This window comes from Leishmania donovani, chromosome 36 (assembly GCF_000227135.1).
Source record: "Leishmania donovani BPK282A1 complete genome, chromosome 36".
Lineage (NCBI taxonomy): Eukaryota > Euglenozoa > Kinetoplastea > Trypanosomatida > Trypanosomatidae > Leishmania > Leishmania donovani.
Window position 1 is genome coordinate 202334 of NC_018263.1, and position 18456 is coordinate 220789.

Genomic DNA, 18456 nt, shown 5'->3' on the forward strand with positions numbered 1-18456 from the left:
GCAAATGGCGCCGTCGAGCCCTCCCGACTGCGGTGTGAAGGGTGCCCACACCACCTTGTGGGATGCCGCGGCTGGAAGCGACTGAGAGGGCGCAGCACGTGTGCGAAGGAAGGGACGAGGAAGGACAGGAGGAGCCTGCCTAGACGCGTGGCCCCGATCCGGCGGCTGGACGCTGCGCCCTCGAGGACCCGGATGTAGTCGCGGCGCCACAGGAGGTGGGTGCGCTGCGGTTGGATGCGTATACATTTTCTGACTTGGGCGCGCTAGATGGGCGCATGAAAACATACAAGAGACGTTTGTCGCCCAAGACAGCGTGAATGCGTAGGGCAGGATGGCGAGGGTGCGGCTGTGTGATGGGTGTGCCTGTGGGGCGGCGTTTCGTTCGTCGTGATGAGTTCGTCCTCCGTTTGCACGGCGTGCGCTGTGGCGGTGGTGGTGGTGAGCGGCGAAGATGTGTTTTTGTCGCATGCGCTCTCGGGAGGTTTTACTTGGCGTGAATATGATACCGTGTCCGGAAAGGCCTCAATACCATTCGTTCTTGCTACCTTCCTCTTCTTCTCTCTGGAACACTATGTGTCTGTTTCGAGTGTGCTCGCTGGACACGTTAAACCTAGTTGACGTGCATCGACTGCTTGTTCCCTTTTTTCCTGTCCGCGTCACTTTTGTGTATTTCACGAATCACCGGTCTCAGGTGCCTTGTGTTGTAGGTGTAACCTCGAATTTCCCTCTGCGTTGCTCACGACGTCCGCGCTTTCTGATCGGCGGCGCCTCACGCCTCCATCCAATTGCGAAGAGCACAGCTGTTGGCACACAAAAGCTAACTTGCCGACGAAGTCAAACGCCCATGCGTGCGCACACCGGCGCTCTTGGAGATACCAGGACAAATTGTTCACCTCGTCGCTACTTCTTGATGCTCAATTGATTCCTACTTTCTGTCTTACCAACAACCCTGCGTGTGCTGCCGCCAACCAGCGGCGCAATCATCTTCTCTTCTCTGTTCCTTCTACACGGAGCGCCTAACTTGAGCCATGACCGACGCGTTGTCTTCAGCAGTGTTTATCGCTCTCGCCATCCTCTTTCTCTTTTGGGGCACCGTGCAGACGCTGAGCTTGAAGTGGGCCGACACCATTGATGCTTCTGATGGATTTACGGGTCCCACGAGCGGCCAAGGCGGTTCTCACGCCGTTCACTTCCGGCTGCTCTACTCCTTTGCCCACCCCTTTACGCAAGCCTTCTTCATGTTCTGCGCAGAGACAAGCTGCCTCGTAATGCTCGTCTGCACGCTTGTGTGGAAGAAGTATGTGGCACCCCGTCTGTACGACAGCAGGAAGGCTACTACTGCTGCCCCCTCAGGCGAATTGGTGGCGGGCGAGGACTATGCGCTGCCCTGCAACCCGTCTCTCTGGCTGCTGCCGTCTGGCGCGGACTTTTTGGCGAGTATAGTGCAGAACGTCGGCCTGACGCTCACGTACGCCTCTGTGTACCAGATGCTGTGCGGCTCCACCGTTGTGTGGATTGCCCTCATCTCGCACTTCTGGCTAGGTTACCGCTTCACGAAGGTGGAGCTGTGGGGGATGGGCTGCGTCGTTCTAGGTGTCTTTTTGGTGGGCCTGAGCAACCTTCTCGAACGGGGGCTCGACTTCGAGAGCACCTCACACGGGCGACACAAGAATCAGGTGCTGGGCAACCTCCTTGTCTTGATGGCGCAGATTCTGCACGCCTACCAAGGCGTGTGTGAGGAGCGGCTGATCCGCCTCTACAAGGTTCCGTCGCTGCAGATGGTGGGGACAGAGGGCATCTACGGTATCGGCATGTCGCTCAGTCTGCTCGCCTTCTTGCAGCTGGTGCCAATGGCCACCTGGGGCCACAATTTGGCGGCTGTAGAGGAGTTTTTGGCCTCTGGTGGACCTGGCGTTCTACACACCAACGTTACATGGGTGCAACAGCTGCAGCCGGCGCTGAAGGTGCCCTACGATGACGTGGTCCTCGCGTTTGCGCAGATACGAGAGTCGTTGGAGTGCAAGGTGTTCATCTTAGTCTATCTCCTTTCCGGCTTTTTCTACAACGCGTGCCACATGAGCGTCATCAAGTACGTGTCGGCGACGGCCACTGTCATGATTGGATCCCTGCGCAACGTAACTGTGTGGCTGGTGTGCCTCCTCATCCCATCCGTCTTCGAGGAGCACTTCAACGTGGTGCAGCTCATCGGGTTTGTGTTTCTTGTGCTCGGCAACGTGCTGTTTCACCGAATTTGCATTACGCGCTTTGACGCCATTCTGCCCGCGCAGGTGATTGACGCCTGCCCGGTGCTCTTCCGCGATGCCCGGAAGGATAGGGAGGACGTTGTGAAGGTGGAGACCAGGATCAGGGATACATCTCTTGAGCCGCAGGCGAGGGAGATGAGGCCCAAGGAGGACTAGATATTAGGATAAAAATGCGAGCGGTAGGTACGCTAAGCGGTTGAGACACCTGTCCGTCAAGGGAAGAAGAGGTGTCTTTACTTGTTTGCTTCGTTGCGCTCTCTGGAAGGTGAGAGGAGGAGGGGTGCGGGCAGCGAGGCCCATTGACTTGCTCTGGTATGGTCGAAAGAGCAGCGTTTCGTACGTGAAATGATTATCAAGCATGCCAGCTGGCTTATCGCTATGTTCTCTTCCTCTCACCGCTCCAGGCGCTGTACTTGCCGTGTGCCTGACTATTTTTTCGCCTTCATGCTCGACAACAGCTGTGTTGGAGTGATGCAGACGTAGCCCAGCCCCTCTTCCTCGACAGGGAAGGCGCGTGTAAAGGCAGGAAAGGGCCACACCTGCTGCACCGGATTCCTGCAACTTCAATGACCATTCACGGCTACGCAGATGCCTTGCCACGATACGACAAGTGCCCCTGTGCTTTGTTTGCGTGCGTTGGGTTGGTCTCTTTTCTTTTCGGTGTAGATTGGCGTTTGAACGTTTTTTTTTTTGTTCGCATGCACGTGTCTGTGTGCGCTTTTGTATCGTCTTTGAGGAACAAACAGGAATTCTTCAGTGTGGCGGAGCCTGCACCCGATTCTCGTGCTTTGCCCCTCACCCACACCCCACCCACACCCTCTCTCTCTGTTTATGTGCTTCGAGGTTGTAAGTCTGCCGCTTTTTTTTTTTCGACTCTCCCCTCTTCCGTCCATATATGTATGAATATATATATTCCCCCTTACCCCCTCTTTATGCACACTCTGAGGTCTGAGAAAAGTCTACGGCTCTTTGATGCGTGCGGAGCTGGGCGCGTTCGGGGTACCTTTTCCCTCTTTCTGGCGCAGCTCTTCCTCTCTCTATTGGGTCCTTGCCCATCCGCCTTCCTGCGAGAATGACTTCTCCTCACCTATCCCCCCCCTGGCACTCGTCGCTGCGACTCTTGCCATGATTCAAAATGAAGATGAGCAAGCAGCCTCTCCTCTCTCTCTATTTTTTTTTCCCCAAACACCGCTTTGTTTTTGCACATTTCTATTTTGAGCGTATTGCCCTGTGGTGTTCTCTCGAGTAGCCATGAGCGCTGCGCTGCTGCATGGAGACGCTTTACAGCTCGCATGGATGCAAGCGTGTGTAAGCGAAGGTCATCGTTCTTCTCTCCATCTCAAGTGCGCGGTTTTCGCTCACGTTGCTCGCGGTTGAAGAAGCACGCCGGATACCGTGCAGATGACGACGTCTTCCATGAACCCTCCTCCCCTGCACACGCGCACGCATTTTGCCACACCTCTCTTGAAGCGGTGGTCTTTCAAAGATGGAAAGGGCGTCATGCACGTTTGTGTGCATGTGTGTGGGAATGCCAACCACCACATGCTCGCAACCGCAGACCGGTGAAGGCCCCGCCGTCTACGAGGGAAAAAAAGGGAAAACAAAAGACAGCTAAAAGGCAGCATCAGCAGTCAGAGATGGCCTCCCTCTCTTTTCCGACGGACGGGCGCTTTGCCCGGCATGGCGCGCTGCATCAGATTCTGCTCAGGAACAGTAAGGCGAGGAGATTATGGCACTCTATGGGCAATGGAGGGTGCTCCCTGCTGCTAGAATTGCGTCACTGCACCAAGAGTGGGTGCGCGCAACTTACCTTGCCTGTTCATCTATGCGCTCTTCCATCGCCAACATTCTCGTGCGGCATCGCGTAGTCTACACCGCCCCTCCCCTTCATTCTCTCTCTCCTCCTCCTGAAATCTTTTTGCCGTTACCCTCACCCTCCTTGCTTACGCGAAGCGGCCAAGACCTGAACTCGTGCGCGCTCTGCCGCTGCTTTAGACGTGCAGCTGCAACGTTTGTCTGTCACTGCCCCGCAAACTGGAAACAAAAGGGTGGTGGAGGACAACCTTCGCCGTCTGCTCTTTCTCCTTCTCTGTGCAATGAGCAGAAGCTATTCCCCGCTTGGTTGTGGCCTTATCGTGCACGGTGCTCTTATTTCACCGTCTCCTTCCGCCTCTCACGCTCTTGTGTACTCTCATCTCCCTCGCCTTCGTTAGATGCTAGATTTCCTGTCTCTCTGGCCTTTTTTCGTTTAAACATATGCCGAGCGCTGCTCTCGTCCTCTAAAGAGCTGCTATCGACTACCTGGTGATGCGTAAGTTTGCGAAGTGATCTTTCGGCACAAAAAAGGAAACCAACGGTGCTGCTTCCAAAGACAGCTACCGCCCCCCTCCCCCCAAATCGATAGAAAGCGGTGCCCTCTTTGCAGGCGGCGGGGTGACACTTTCAGTATTTCAATCTGCCAAGATGTTTGCGGACTTGTTGGCCACAACCTCTTGTCATGCGGGTGATCGCAGCAGCGACGTGGGAGTCGCCCCGGTTTCACCACCTTTTTCTCCGCGCTGCACTTCAGCGTCTTCGTCCGCTGGAAGCAGCAGCGGCTGCCACCGCCGCCGACTTTCTGCCGGCGGCGATGACGGCTCCTACTCACGCGTCTCGCCCTTCTCGCCCCTCGTGGGAACTGCGAACCCGTCTGCACACACGGATGGTCGAGCGCGGCGACCTGGCTTCTCCGAGTGCCCGAGCCCTCTTAGCATCCCTGAAGGGTGCGCATCATCGACGACGGCCATGGTCAGCCCATCCAGTGGCCACCCAGAAGGGCACAGCTTGTCGCTCGGGGGTACCAGCGAGCCGCCACCGAGGAGATCATCCGGTGGCACGCTAAGGAACAGCCTGGAGGGATACATCCCCACGTCGGACTTTTCCTCTTTTTCTTCGCACCACGGCGATAGTGCGCGCTCGCCGCCATCGAGCACGCGTACGCTGTCGCTCTACGACCACGGGCAGAAGGCGTCGGGCGTTGCGTCTTCTACCCCATCTCGAGGAGCCACTGCTCTTCTCCCTGAGGGCGGCGCCAGTCCAGCTCTGGACGGCGCGGAATCCAGCGCCGATGATGCGAACTTCGTCGTGATGCGCAGTGGAACTCGCGAGGGTGGACAGCAAAGCCCCCAATTGTTTTCTTCATCGAAGTCGTCGTCTCCATCCTCCATGCTGTGTGCGCCCCCGCTTGCGCAGCCGACAACAGGTGCTGTGGTGGCTGAGAAGTATGCACCGGCGCTTCAGGCACCACCCAGTCCGTTGCGGTTCAGCGTCTTGTACACCGAGGAAGAGCACCGCGTGCGGCTCGAGACGCGCGAGACGGAGGAGCGGCGATGCCTGTATCAAGCCCACAAGGCTGTGCTCTCGGTGTATCGCATGTGGGCCGCAGCGGGTGCCGACGCGGACTACGGCGACGGCGACAGACTGTTGCTGACGTCTTCGCGAATGGACGATGGTGCGTCGACGCGGTTTCTCGAGGACCACTGCTACCCGAAAGCTCCAAACGCGCCGAATGCGAAGGCTGCCGGTCCCAGGGCGAAGCCATCTCCTCTCGCGACCGCGACCGAGACCGCCGCCAACGCCGTTGCTGCAGAACGGGTGCGTTGTTTTTTGAAGTCGTCTATTGACAGTGCCCGAGGTCGGCGTTGCCTCGGGCCTGCCCAGGAAGGCCGCGCCGCAATTGACGTGCTGCCGCACCGATCCACGACACCCCGCATCACATACGCAGGCTCTGACGCCGAGACACGCCGCGGCTCGCCTGGTCACGTGCCTCACCCACAGGCGTCCCACTCTTCTTCACCTGCTGCATCTCGCATGTTGGACTACTCATCCGTGCAGATGCCCCAGACAGCATCATCGCTCATGCACATTACAAGCGAACCACCGTCATTGGTGCACCAAGCACGGCTGTTCTCGCCCTGGCGCGCCACTCACAGCGATCATCACGATGCGGCGGCGCGGCACGCGGAAGGAAAGGCGGACGTGCATCTAGAACCTCGTACAAGTCGGGAAGACGGTCGGGGTCGACCTCAAAGGAGGCAAAGGACGTCTCTAGTGCCCCACCTGGTGAGCACATCACCTGCTGCCGTTCGCCTCTCATCTGCTTCTCACTCTCTCGGCGCATCATCCGTGGCGCTGCGACGGCGCAGCCTGCTCGAACCGCGGCTGTCGGCGGACACTACAGCGCCTCGCGAAGATTTGCCAAGAAGCGCCGTGCTGCCCCCTGCACGCGCTGCCGCTGCCGCGCGAACCTCGTCACCGTCGCTTCGCACGGTCTTGTGCGCCGGCGTGGGGAACTTTTCAAGGATCTCCACAGCCCAGACGGAGGGGCCTGGTGCGTCCCAGACCACGTCGAGCCCTGTGTGGAATGCTAGCGTGAATCTGGTTTCCACCTCGGCCGCGAGTTGCCACATGAGCCCCTCCGCTGGGGATGACACAACGGATGATCACGTTTCGGGAGGCGCCGTTCGCTACCCCTCCAACGAGGCGCTTCGACTTCGCCAGCGCGCTGCGTTGCCCGGCACCAGTAGCGGTGGCCTTCTGAGCAGCCCGCCGCATGGCATCGATGCAGATTGGAAGACATTGCTGGCGGTGAATCGCCTACAGGGCCACCGCCGTGAGCGACTCGGCAGCTACGTTCACTACAAGCGCTTCTTTGATGCTGTCTACGGCGAGCAGAGCGCCTCACCTCTGGCTTCGCGCGAGCCGGATGGGCGGCACAGCAGTGCAGTGCGGACTAGTCCCGTGCCCCCCCGCGCTGTGCGGACACGTCCATTCATGTCCTTTGACGTAGTTGACGGGGATAAACATGCGAGTGCGTGGCCGTGGCGGTCGTCGCTGTCCTCCTCCCTGTACCCACGAGCGCGGTCGCCTGAGCTGGTCGCTTATCGCGACCTTCGCCGCTTTTCACCAAGCGGCTCAACGGCAGCCAGGCGCGCACCGGCGGCCCCATCGAAAGAGCCTGCCACATTTTGTGCAGGGCTCACGGGTGGCGCGGCTTCATTAACTGTACCGGCTGACGCTACCCTCTTCGCTGCGCGTCTGACGCGCCTTTCCACGCTGGAGAAGCTATGTCGCGCCGAGCTGCAGCGGCGCTGCATGGAGGACCAAAGCCTCTTGCTGCACCACTTTATTGTGAAAGGCACGGCAACCTTGCAGCGGGTCAGCCGTGCGACCGCCCCGCTGCACCGACACAGGCAGTGCGCGGCTGGAGGCACAACGGAGGCGTACCGAATACCCTCCGCACGGACCTTCATTCCGAACGAAGTGGATGGGCTGTGAGCCCCAGTCGCAGCTGGCTGGTATACATTTTAATTTATATATTTTTTTTTGTCTGCGCTCCGCACGCCTCTCGAGGTGTTCTTTCGTCTTCCCCCCTCCGTCCCTCCCTCCCCTGCTCTGTTTCGGCATGTGAACTCGCCGACCTTTGGCGACGGGGCGGGCTAGGAGAGGAGCCTCCGCGGAAGGTGGGGAATAGAATGGCGGCTCCGACTGGTGCAGTGCAACAGGTCCAGAGCCCGAGCGCGTGGCAACCACATGTGTACACTTCTTTAGACGGCCGTGAGGTTTGCTCCTCTGAGACATTGCGCACAAGCGCTTCGCAAACAAAACGAAAGAAGATGGGCACACACCCGTTGGAAATGGCAACTGCTGTTTCAGGACGCTGAGCAGGAGGTGAGGGCCTGATAGCTCCAGCTGCGCTTGAGGTCTTCACAGCCGTGCCCTCATTTTCTTTTATTCTTGTCGCACGGCCCGGATGGTTCATAGCCTAGAACGTTCTGCAGCGGTAACGCATCCCGTGATCGACCTGTGCCCACATCGTACAACCACCGCCGCCTTGCCTTGCGCTTTTTCTTCTGGGGGAGGGGGGAGAAGCAGTAGAGATGCAAGTGCAAAGCGGAGCGATGAAGAGGTCACGTTCCGCGAGAGTGCAGCTGCAACAAGATGCACTGCCTTTCAGCTTTAGCTCGACTACTTGCTCGTTTCTCCATTCTCTCTGGCGGACCTCGTGCGGAAGCTACTTGGCCACACAACTTCCCCCTCCCCCTCCTTTCCCCTGATTCCTTCCACCCTGCTGATCACAACGCAGTGCCGGTGCCGCCCCTTTTGTGGCTCTCTGTGTCTGTGTGTCGTTGCTCCAGCGAGTTGAGGGTACGTTACAGATGCGGCATTGTTATCGGCTTTTTACCGGTTCAAGGAACATCACGACGGCGTCCTCGAGCGGCCCCACCATGTCGCTGCGCGAGGCGACACGTCTCGCTAAGATCGCTGGCTGCGTGGACTCCGCTAATGGGTCGTCTTCGTCTTTGTTGCGTCGGTGCACCGATCCCGCATGCGCGCAGGATCGAAAAGTCACCAGCTCTTCCGCCTCCTGGGAGGAAATCAAGCGCCGGCAACATCAGGTGTTCAACGAGCGGCACTTAACCGCCGAGAACGCCATTGCTGTCACGGTGTCGTGTGTAAACATGGCGCATCTCTCCGTATACGTGCACGCAGTGCAATGCGGGTACCCGGCCTCTCACGCGCCAGGACCGTCTGGGGAGGGCGTGCCTGGCAAGCGCACTATCGCCACTGCAACTTTGACGAATCAATCTTGCGCCGTGCTGCTCCTGTGGGTGTCGATGGGGTCACCTGAGCTGTTGGCCGTGCGGTGCGCGCTGTCTCCCGGTGCTGTGGAAACGTGCTGGCGTGCGGCTCCAGCGGCGGAGAGCAGCGACACCACAAAGGCTGGCGGCACGAGCCAGACTGCTGCGCCATCCTCGATGCTGTCGGAGAAGGACAAGCTGCGCCGCATAAAGGCGTGGGCCGAGGAGCTGACCCTTCACCGATGGGTGGTGGCCAGCGGCCAGTTGCGCATGGAGGACGTGTACGACGGCGATTTGCAAAAGGTGGTGACAGTGCCGGTGCTTGAGGTGGCAAGGGACCATTTTAAGGGTAGCGTGCGTGCACTGCCGCCAGGGTTTCTATGAGCGTTGCCTCTGGTGTTGTTGGGTGTCTTTTTTTTCCCGAAGTGTACCGCGCGAAGCTTCCGCTTTCGCTGTGCCTGTGCTTGTGTACGCGCCTGGGCTGGTGTGCATCTGTGAGCGCCAGCGGTGTGCCTGCCTTTATCAGCTAGCGCTCGCTGCGCATGAGTACTCAAAAAATGCTTTTCTTTGTTGCTTCGGTAGTGACGAAGAATTCTACTGGGGTCCATGTCCCGGCAGCCACCCGCTGGCGATTTGTTTCCCATGGGTGTACCCAACCGAAAAAAAAAAGAAAAGCTATACCCACGCAGGATCGTGGGTGCATTTTTGTGGACCTTTTTCGCGTCTCTGGTACACGTGCCACACCCTTTCCCGCCGGCGTGTTGTTTCTATCGTCATTCTTATTGACTGGTTGTACGCAAGGCGATTAGGCATGGGCGAGGGCGTGTGCTGTACATGCGCAGGTGTACGCTATCTGCTCGCGCGCTCGCGGCCGAAAAGTACCTGTTTCTTTTTCATTCAGCTTGCCCCCCCCCCCAGTTTGTCTCCATACCATTCTTCAGTTTCCTCTATCAGCTCACTTAATTCTTCTCTCCTGCACTCTGTCTCGACGCAGTCCCGCCTTGTTTTGGTCAACCTCATCGCTGCGTCCTTTCTCCTTTCGCACGTGCGTTGCCTTGCTTCAAATCCAGCTTGCTTGTGGATCTCCTCTGGCGTATTTTTTTTTTCCGCTGCGAGAGGCAACAGAGGGCCATACGACTGCAACATGTTTCGGCGCCTTTCCTCTGCTGCAGCGACACGGCCGATGGCGACCATGGAGCATCCGTTGACCTCTGCGATGCAGTCCCAGTCGGTGATAAACACGCGCGCTGCAGTCTCACGTGTCGCGATGCGCGCTTGCAGCATCACCAGCGGCACCTCATCAGGCGACGTCTCTGCTACAAAGGGTGCCGCCTTTAGCGCGAGTCGATCCGGCCAGCGCGCGCCGTCGATCAACTGCGTGACACTCGTTGGCGTGGTGCATGACATCCAAACCGGCTACGTCTTCGAAGACGCTGTCACCCAATTCACGCTCACCACGACAAGCCTGGACGCGGCGAACCAAGCCCAAGAGTGCGTGGTGGAGAAGGACCATCACACTGTGCGCTGCTATGGCGATGTCTTTTCCCGAGAGGTCCGCGCTAAACTGAGCGAGGGAAATGTGGTTTGCGTGAATGGCCGTCTGCGCTTGAATCCGCAAATGGAGCCGTCGTGCAACAAGTACTACTACTTCCCCTACATCCAAGTTCAACCGCCGCACGGCCAGGTAAGCGTCGTGTACGGAGACCGTCGCTCCCCTCCGTCGCCGGTGAACGCGGCGACGGGTGAGCTGAACAATGGCAACGACAATCCCACAAGCAGCGCAGCACCGGCCGAGGACGGCGATGCTAGCGCGACGACGCAGAAGACGCCGTAAGAGCGCCGGATCGAGAATGCGGTTCCGACTCGCCTCTGCTCCTCGGCGCGCCTCCTCCCCTCTTCTCCCGTTATCGCACCACTTAAGGGCGAGGCAGAGAAGAGGGGGCAGGATCGAGTGCAGGCGGATCATTTGCGGCGGGAACTCTTCTTTCGTTCCTTGAGGCGAGCAGGTGCTCAACCGACAGAGCGTCAGTGCGAGCGTACGCTGTTGCTGTGCAGGCGACGCTCTTGCCTGCTGATGTGTTTCTCTTCCTTGAAATGTTGACGTGCGCACTCTGAGTAAGCGCGAGGCTGCTGGATTTGATCCGCAGGCGTGGGGACTGGCGCAATGGCTTTGATTGCGGTGGCGTGCAATAGAACTCTCTCTCGCACTTCCTGTGGTATTGGACATCTTTCGCTGCTCTCTCCCCCCAATGCACATGCAGGAAAGCGAACACAGGCATGCTGTGCGATGACACCGACCTGGGTAGATTCCTGACTCTTCCACTTACCCACCCAATCCATTTCGTGCGCATCGGTATTTACACTGCAATAACTCTCAATTCCTTTACACAAGTGCCCCTCTTTCCTGCCGTTCCCGACCGAAGAAAAGGGACTTCTCGTCTCGTCGCGCTTGGCACCGGACACGCGGGCTCGCTTCGTAGAGGACCTCGCTATCCCTCCGGGAATCCTCCGTCGAAGTGCGCTGCCTTCTCTCCCCTCTCCAATCTCTGTGCAACTATAGAGTCGGTTGGATTCGGGGTGGGTGGGAGAGGGATACAAGCGCATAAGAGGGGTCGGCCCAACACGCGAGCAACGGGCTACCCCGCACGCAAAACCGTGTGTGCGTGTGCTTGCTGAAGGCGTCACAATGCCCGGCCTGCTGCTTTCGCTGCCTTCTGCTGACACACGCCACCTTACCCTACTCATTTTCTCCCCCTACTCTGCATCTTTCTCTCTCCTCTCATGCCCGGCAAAACGCACACATACGTGGGTGTGCGCATCTCCGCTTTTTTATGGCTCTCCCGTCGTGGTTTGTGGGCCCACTTTGGTTTCTGCCCCCACCCTTTTTCCCGCTTTCTTGGGGTCGGCGCTCATTGCGTTGCACATGGCACTACTCCAGTGCTTCCTAGTCCGAGTCTCCTCCGCTCCCACTCTCTTGCTGTGCATATGTATATATCTCATTACACTCCCCCCACGTATCATTCTTCATTGTTTTGTGAGGAGAGTCTGTGCTTTTCCACTTTCACTCGTGCACACACCTTGCCTACACACACACGCACGCACACACAGGCTGACACGACGCATACAACCGCTTGCTCGAATGGGAAGAAGCGTCTTTGACTCTTGAAGTACAGAGGAGGAAACGAAAAGCTGCACTTACACGGAACAGACACGTCGAGGCATCTGCGCCACGGCCCATACCTTGGTATTCTGGTCTCCATCCTCCTCCGGCTTTACTGCCGCGCTGTGTGGCTCTTTCAGTGCCTCCTGTTTCACTCACCGCTCTTCCTGTACCTTAGCGTCTATATTTATTTCTTACAGGTTGCCCCCGCCAAGCAGTGCTCTTCCTTTTTTCTCTCAATCTCCTGATTGCCCGTTCTCGAAACAAACCAAAAAAAAAGAAGCAGCAGCTCTCGTCTTTACTTGTTCTGCTTTTCGTTTTATTGCAACAAGGGCCGCTGTGCAAGCACCTCACCCTTTGCCGCGCAGCCTTCACTTCCCCTAACGTTTCCCCCTTCTCTCCCTTCCTCGCTCTCTCCACACCTCCACAGCTGTCTCGTTGCATCTCTCTGTGCGTGCCTGCGTGTGCGTCTGTCTGCCTCTTCTCTTGTAAGGCAATAACTGTTATGAGAGCTTTTTTTTTCGTTCCCTTGCCTTTCGCTCTCCGTGCCGTGTTGGGTTCCGTCCTCGCTTTTCCCCGCTCGTCGTCGTCCATGCGCGCCGCCCTGGCGTTGCCTGGGTAGTCGACGCCACTCCTACATTGCTCTCAGCATTCTCCGTCTTCTTTCGTATTTGTTGTACCCGTTGGGCTTTCGACGTTTCCTTTGCCTTTCCCTCTCCCCGCTACACCGTTGCATGGTGCGGTGTATGTACGCTCCCCGCCACAACGCAAACACACAGAAACACGCACACACGGGACCACAGACTTACAACACGATTAGCGGCGGCAACCAAAAACTTCTGCGGCCGCTGCTATTGATGCCCGTGCTTTTCTCATTGACGTTCTCGTTTTCGTCTTCTCCTCGTCTCTTCTGACCAGGCGCTTATCCTTTTTTCCCCTTTGAGGGGGAGGCTCAGCCTGTGCACAGAGCAATCATCACCGCGGCTTCCTTTTGCAAGGTCAGTCATGGGCACTGACAAGGCTCTGTCCGAAAAGCTCGTCTTGGAGAAGACGAAGGTGAAGTCGTTGAGCGATGTGCAGCGGCTTGACATGTGGGGTGAGGGACTCACTGACATCTCACTCGTAGCGAAGCTTCCCCGGCTCGAAGTGCTCGCCCTCGCAGCGAACAACGTGTCCTCGCTGAAGGCGTTGCAAGGATGCGAAATGCTGCAGGAGTTGTATCTGCGGAAGAACAAGGTGGCGAACCTTCGCGAGGTGACTGCCTTGCGGGTGCTGCCGACGCTTAGCGTGCTGTGGCTGCGTGACAATCCATGTGCGCAGCACCCGTACTACCGCGAGTTCGTGTTGCACTGCTGCCCGGGATTGCGACAGCTAGACGGGGTCGAGGTCACCGCCGATGAACGTAAGGCAGCGGCAAAGCGCTTGACAACCAAGGCGCTGGACGAAATTCTCGGCAGGACCGCATCCGCGGATGCAGCCTCGTCTCCTCGACCCAAGAAGAGCTCTGGCGCCGGCAGCAGTCCTGCAAAGGCGACGGACGTCACGCCGTCAAGCACGCCCGGCGGCGTCTCTGACAGCACTGCCACGATTGAGGAGCGGAACGCCAGCGGCAGGTCGGTCCTATTCACCACTGTTGCTGCCCAGCGCGCGATGCTGCTGTCCATTGTGTCGCTGCTGTCGGAGTTGACTGTGGAGTCGTTGGAGCTGCTGCAGCGCGAAGTGCAAGAGCGCGTTGAGAAACAGAAGGAAAAGCTTACCAAGTACGTACAGGAGAATTCGCAGTAGCTGCCTGATGATGAACAGAGTACCCTGTCCCCATGTCTCGACACGGCCTTGTTGACTTTCCATTCTTTCTTTTCCTCCTCTTTATAATAAGCGCGTGCCCCTCTCTCCGTCCCTTTCTCACTCACGCATGCTGTTCTGCACCGCGCGGGCACATTGCACACTCACTGGCTGTTTTTTGTCGCTGTTCTCCTTTTCTGGGAGCGCTCAGCGTAATGATGCTCCCTTTTTCTCCGTGCCGTCATCTCGATCGTGGCGCAGCGGGGACACTTTTCTTTTCTTTGGAAAACGGAACTTCTCCGCCATCCTGTTGGTTTGTTGGTGATTCATCGAAACATGACACGGTGGACAGAAGACGCCGCAGTGCGTCGTATGCTGAAGGCCTAGTGCACCCCCAATCTATGTGTGGGGGCGCTAGACAAGCCCCTTGATCCCGGCCAATGCCGAACCACTTGTGGTGGTTCCAGGGTCAAGCATCAGTGTCGTGGGGCAGTCAGGGCGATGTATCGCTAGGGATGCCGGCGTCCAGGTCCTGGGTTGGCGGTGCGTCAGGGCGACAGGCGACAGTGCACACGTCTGAGCCATCCACATGATAGGCGAGGCGTTACGGAGACTGGAACGTATCCCACCCACCCCTCTCACTGCCTGCTAATGAGGGGGGGGGGGCTGAGTGTCACCGCGAGGGGGATGCAACAGGTGGCGGCCGGCATGATGGGAGGAGCGGCTGTGGGCCGACCTGCGAGGCGGGCATGTGTTTAGGGCTTGAGGCAGGGCCTGTTGTCGGATTAGTGAGTCGTCTCATTGCTGCGCCGAGTGTCTAGCGCTGTTTTGCACCACGCGGATGGGGCTGGTGACGGGGCCGGGCTTAGAGTGGCGCTTGACTCATGTTGTGTGGCATAACGGGCTCGGTGAAGCGGAAAAAGGACGCCAACACTACGGCCACATGTGTGGGTGTGCGTCTCTTTTATTTGCATGCACTGGTGTGATTCGCGGGTGTGTATGATTGTGTGGCACACTTTTTCCCTTCTTTTGATTTCGTCGGCCCTTTTTTCTTTCCGCGGTGGATGGTGGACATCGCCGAGGTTCAACCTCCCCCACACCCCCACCGCACACACAAAAATGAGGTGGAAACACGACACACCGACAAAAAAGAGAGAAGAGCCCCCGCTCCTCGGACAATTCGTTGCACTTGCTCTCATTCAGCGAGTGAGACGGATACCGAGCCTTCTACCGAGGTCATCCTTCGCACAAACCACGCCTTTCAACCACCCTTCTCTGAGGGTAAGGAGCGACATACAACAGTGCACCTGGCCACCACTGCATCTACAAACGGGACTCACGCGGTGCCGGGCGTTGTCGGTTTCCTATCCGCCAAGCGCACTTGCTAACTGTCACATCGAGACGTATCTACCGTTTCCCCCTGCCATCTAAATTATCTGCTCTGCTTGGCGCTCTTCAAACTATTTTTTTTCGTTGTTGGATACTCCCCCTTGCCTCACTTTCCCCTCTGCTCCCGGTCGGACACACACGCACATGCCATCGACCCAGCCTTTTCGTCTCCCCCACCCATTCGGCTCCCTTTTCTTCTTCACGCTGTGATTCTGCGCGTGTGAACGTCAAACTCGCACACGCATTCGTTGTCGTCCACCGTGCGCCACTATCAACAGCCGAGGACGTAGTAACCGCCCCCCTGCCCTCCTGACGAAAAAAAAAATACGGGAAAAACACACAGACAATAAAGCAAGAAGCCGCAAACACAAACAAATTCCTCTCCCCCGTGAACATCCACAAATTCTATATTTCACCTACAGTGTCTTCTTTACACGCCTGTCATTGCTCAGATTCCCCAAACATCATCGACACACGTGCCGTTGTCTCTGCTTCTACTTCTCCCCTCTCTCCTTGTACACAAACTCTCCCTTTTTCTCGCCACGCCTTTCCGTCCTTCCCACCACCTCCCGTTCTCATACCTGCTATCTTGCACTGCACCTTGCGCGCTTCGAGGTTCTCTCTGCTTCTCTCCCTGCCGCGGCGTCATCAATCTCTTCTTGTGCGCCGGCGTGTCATCCTCGATCTCACTTTGCTGCTGTGCCTGCCTGCCTGCCTGCCTGCCTGCCTGCCTGCCTGCCTGCCTGCCTGCCTGCCTGCCTGCCTGCCTGCCTGTGTGTGTGTCTGTCTATGTGCGCGCGCGCGTGTGTGTGTGTGTGTGCGCATTCCCTTTTTCGATTTTCCTTGGACCCGTTTTTTTTTTGTTTGTTGTCTGTTGTGATTTTTGTCGCTTTGCATTTCCTCTTTTCCCGGGCTTGATGCTTTAGAGGAACGCTACGAAGGCCAGCCGCAGCGTTTACGTGCTTGTATGCTAGATATCCACGCCACCCCATCTTTTTGTTTGCCCCATCGTCGCCCTCGACGGCCTCGCAGTCTACATACACACACACACACACACACACCACTACCACCACCACCGCCCGCTCCTCTTGTGTCGTACATGTGAGTGTGAGGCTGGTTAGCTTTCCACTTAAGTCTTATCATTTTTTTTTATCTTGAGCCTCTCCTTGGGCTTCTCTCATCACCACAACTGTTCTGCTGAGGTCCTACTGGCTCTGTGCGCGTGTCTTGCTTCCCCCTCCCCAGGTTGTCCTCCGTGTATCTTGGGCATTTGCATTCACGACGCCAAGATGTCGGCCGAAATCGAGTCGCATATTGTGAAGAAGTATGAGATTCAAGCACAGCTAGGACAGGGTGCCTACGGCATCGTTTGGCGCGCCCTGGAGCGCAAACACAACCGCGTCGTTGCACTCAAGAAAATTTACGACGCCTTCCAAAACTCGACCGATGCACAGCGCACCTTCCGCGAGATCATGTTTCTGCACCGGCTGCACCACCCGAACATCATCAAGCTGCTGCACGTTCATCGTGCCTTCAACGATCGCGACATATACCTGGTCTTCGAATACATGGAGACCGACCTGCACGTGGTGATTAGGGCAAACATCTTGGAGGAAATTCACAAACAGTTCATCATCTACCAGCTGCTCAAGACGATGAAGTACCTGCATTCTGCTGAGATTCTTCACCGTGATATGAAACCAAGCAATCTGCTCGTAAACAGCGACTGCACAATGAAAGTGGCTGACTTCGGTCTCGCGCGCTCTATCCTGTCCCTTGAGGGTGAGCAGGCGTCGCGGCCGGTGCTAACGGACTACATTGCGACACGGTGGTACCGCCCGCCGGAGATTTTGCTCGGCTCGACACGATACACTAAGGGCGTGGATATGTGGTCTGTGGGCTGCATTCTTGGGGAGTTGATGCTGGGCAAGCCCATCTTTCCCGGCCGATCCACCACGAACCAGTTGGAGCTGATCTGCAGCGTGACGGGCATGCCCTCCGCGGCGGATGTGGCGGCGACCAACTCGCAGTTTGCCCACGCGATGCTTCGCGACATTCACTGCGCGCATCGACGCACGTTCGCTGAGCTGCTGCCAAGCGCTTCTGCCGACGCGCTGGACCTGATCGAGCGCCTTATGTGTTTCAACCCAAACCGTCGCATGACTGCCGCCGAGGCCCTGGAGCACCCGTACGTCGCTGCCTTTCACCGTCCTGACGACGAACCGGTGGCGACCGAACCCATCACCGTCTCTCTCCCCGACAGCCAGCGTCTGCCCTTGGCCAAGTACAGGGACGCCATCTACGAGCAAATTGCCGCGCTGCGCCGTAGCTCCACGTCCGCCGATCAACGACAGCGCGCGGAGCGACAGGCCGCCGGCAGCACCGCCAGCCGCAAGACGTCCGTCAGCAGCGCCTCCGCTGGCGGCTCTCGAGGGGGCACCGGTACATCTGGGGTCACGCGACCCGCCACGAGCAGCAGCAGCAGCGCCGCCGCAGGGGCGGCTCCGCAGCGCAGTGTTGTGAAGCCCACCTCAACCAGCGCGGTCAACGAGGCATCATCTTCGAAGGCGTACGCCCGCCCCGCCTTCCGCTCGGCAACGTCTGCCGCCTCTGGTCTGGAAAGCAGACCCGTCGCGCGTGAGGCAGCGGTGCGCAAGTGACCGTCATCGCTGCGCCTCTGCTCTTTCGCCTTGAATGATAGAAGCCGTTGTCCCCTTTCGCGCGTGGGAGTCGCCTTTTTTAATGAGCGAAGTCTGTGGACTTCGCAAGTGTGTGTAGATGTGCGTTTGTGTGTGTGCTCGCCGGTACTTTAGCCTCGTTTCGGCGGATCCCGTTCTTTGGCGATGAGGCTCAGCAGGTATGAGCAAAGGAGGGGAGGTCACGATTCGAGCGATTCCTTGCTCGTGTGTGAGGGGAGAGAGGTACACGCTGCGATTGGCTTCCTGCCCGCCTGTCTGTATGCGGCGGACAAAGACACGGCGGTGCCTTTTTATCGCGAAAACCCCGTATCTTCCGCGCTGCTCTCTCTCTCTCTGTGGCTGCCCGTCTCTGCTCTTTTCTTCCTCTGTTTCTGCTCCTTCGACGTTGCGATGCGACACTAATGTGCTCTGCATCTCGTTGACCGCAATGTCCCAGGCCAATACTGCTTTTCTGTACGTGCTGTGTCTGCAAGACACGCTCTCGGCCACGTTCTCCCCACGTCTTCCACTTTCGCCGTCTCGTCGCCTCAGCGCTGATCCAC

The 18456-nt window shown here is 57.8% G+C and overlaps 6 protein-coding genes across 6 annotated transcripts; all 6 read left to right on the forward strand.

Moving 5' to 3' along the window:
• Window positions 1-1028: 1028 nt before the first annotated feature.
• Window positions 1029-2420, forward strand: LDBPK_360730 (hypothetical protein, conserved; the record flags this gene model as incomplete). The annotated part of the gene is made up of 1 exon (XM_003865141.1): window positions 1029-2420. The coding sequence occupies one exon, from the start codon at window positions 1029-1031 to the stop codon at window positions 2418-2420; it is 1392 nt and encodes a 463-aa protein (XP_003865189.1).
• A 2307-nt stretch (window positions 2421-4727) lies between these two features.
• LDBPK_360740 (hypothetical protein, conserved) lies at window positions 4728-7580 on the forward strand (the record flags this gene model as incomplete). Its single annotated transcript, XM_003865142.1, has 1 exon — window positions 4728-7580. One exon carries the CDS (start codon window positions 4728-4730, stop codon window positions 7578-7580), a length of 2853 nt encoding a protein of 950 aa, XP_003865190.1.
• Window positions 7581-8461: 881 nt separating this feature from the next.
• On the forward strand, window positions 8462-9268 carry LDBPK_360750 (hypothetical protein, conserved; the record flags this gene model as incomplete). Its single annotated transcript, XM_003865143.1, has 1 exon — window positions 8462-9268. The coding sequence occupies one exon, from the start codon at window positions 8462-8464 to the stop codon at window positions 9266-9268; it is 807 nt and encodes a 268-aa protein (XP_003865191.1).
• Window positions 9269-10028: 760 nt separating this feature from the next.
• LDBPK_360760 (MP18 RNA editing complex protein, putative) lies at window positions 10029-10718 on the forward strand (the record flags this gene model as incomplete). The annotated part of the gene is made up of 1 exon (XM_003865144.1): window positions 10029-10718. The coding sequence occupies one exon, from the start codon at window positions 10029-10031 to the stop codon at window positions 10716-10718; it is 690 nt and encodes a 229-aa protein (XP_003865192.1).
• Window positions 10719-13049: 2331 nt separating this feature from the next.
• Window positions 13050-13829, forward strand: LDBPK_360770 (hypothetical protein, conserved; the record flags this gene model as incomplete). The annotated part of the gene is made up of 1 exon (XM_003865145.1): window positions 13050-13829. One exon carries the CDS (start codon window positions 13050-13052, stop codon window positions 13827-13829), a length of 780 nt encoding a protein of 259 aa, XP_003865193.1.
• Window positions 13830-16504: 2675 nt separating this feature from the next.
• LDBPK_360780 (protein kinase, putative) lies at window positions 16505-17875 on the forward strand (the record flags this gene model as incomplete). The annotated part of the gene is made up of 1 exon (XM_003865146.1): window positions 16505-17875. One exon carries the CDS (start codon window positions 16505-16507, stop codon window positions 17873-17875), a length of 1371 nt encoding a protein of 456 aa, XP_003865194.1.
• Between the last annotated feature and the right edge of the window lie 581 nt (window positions 17876-18456).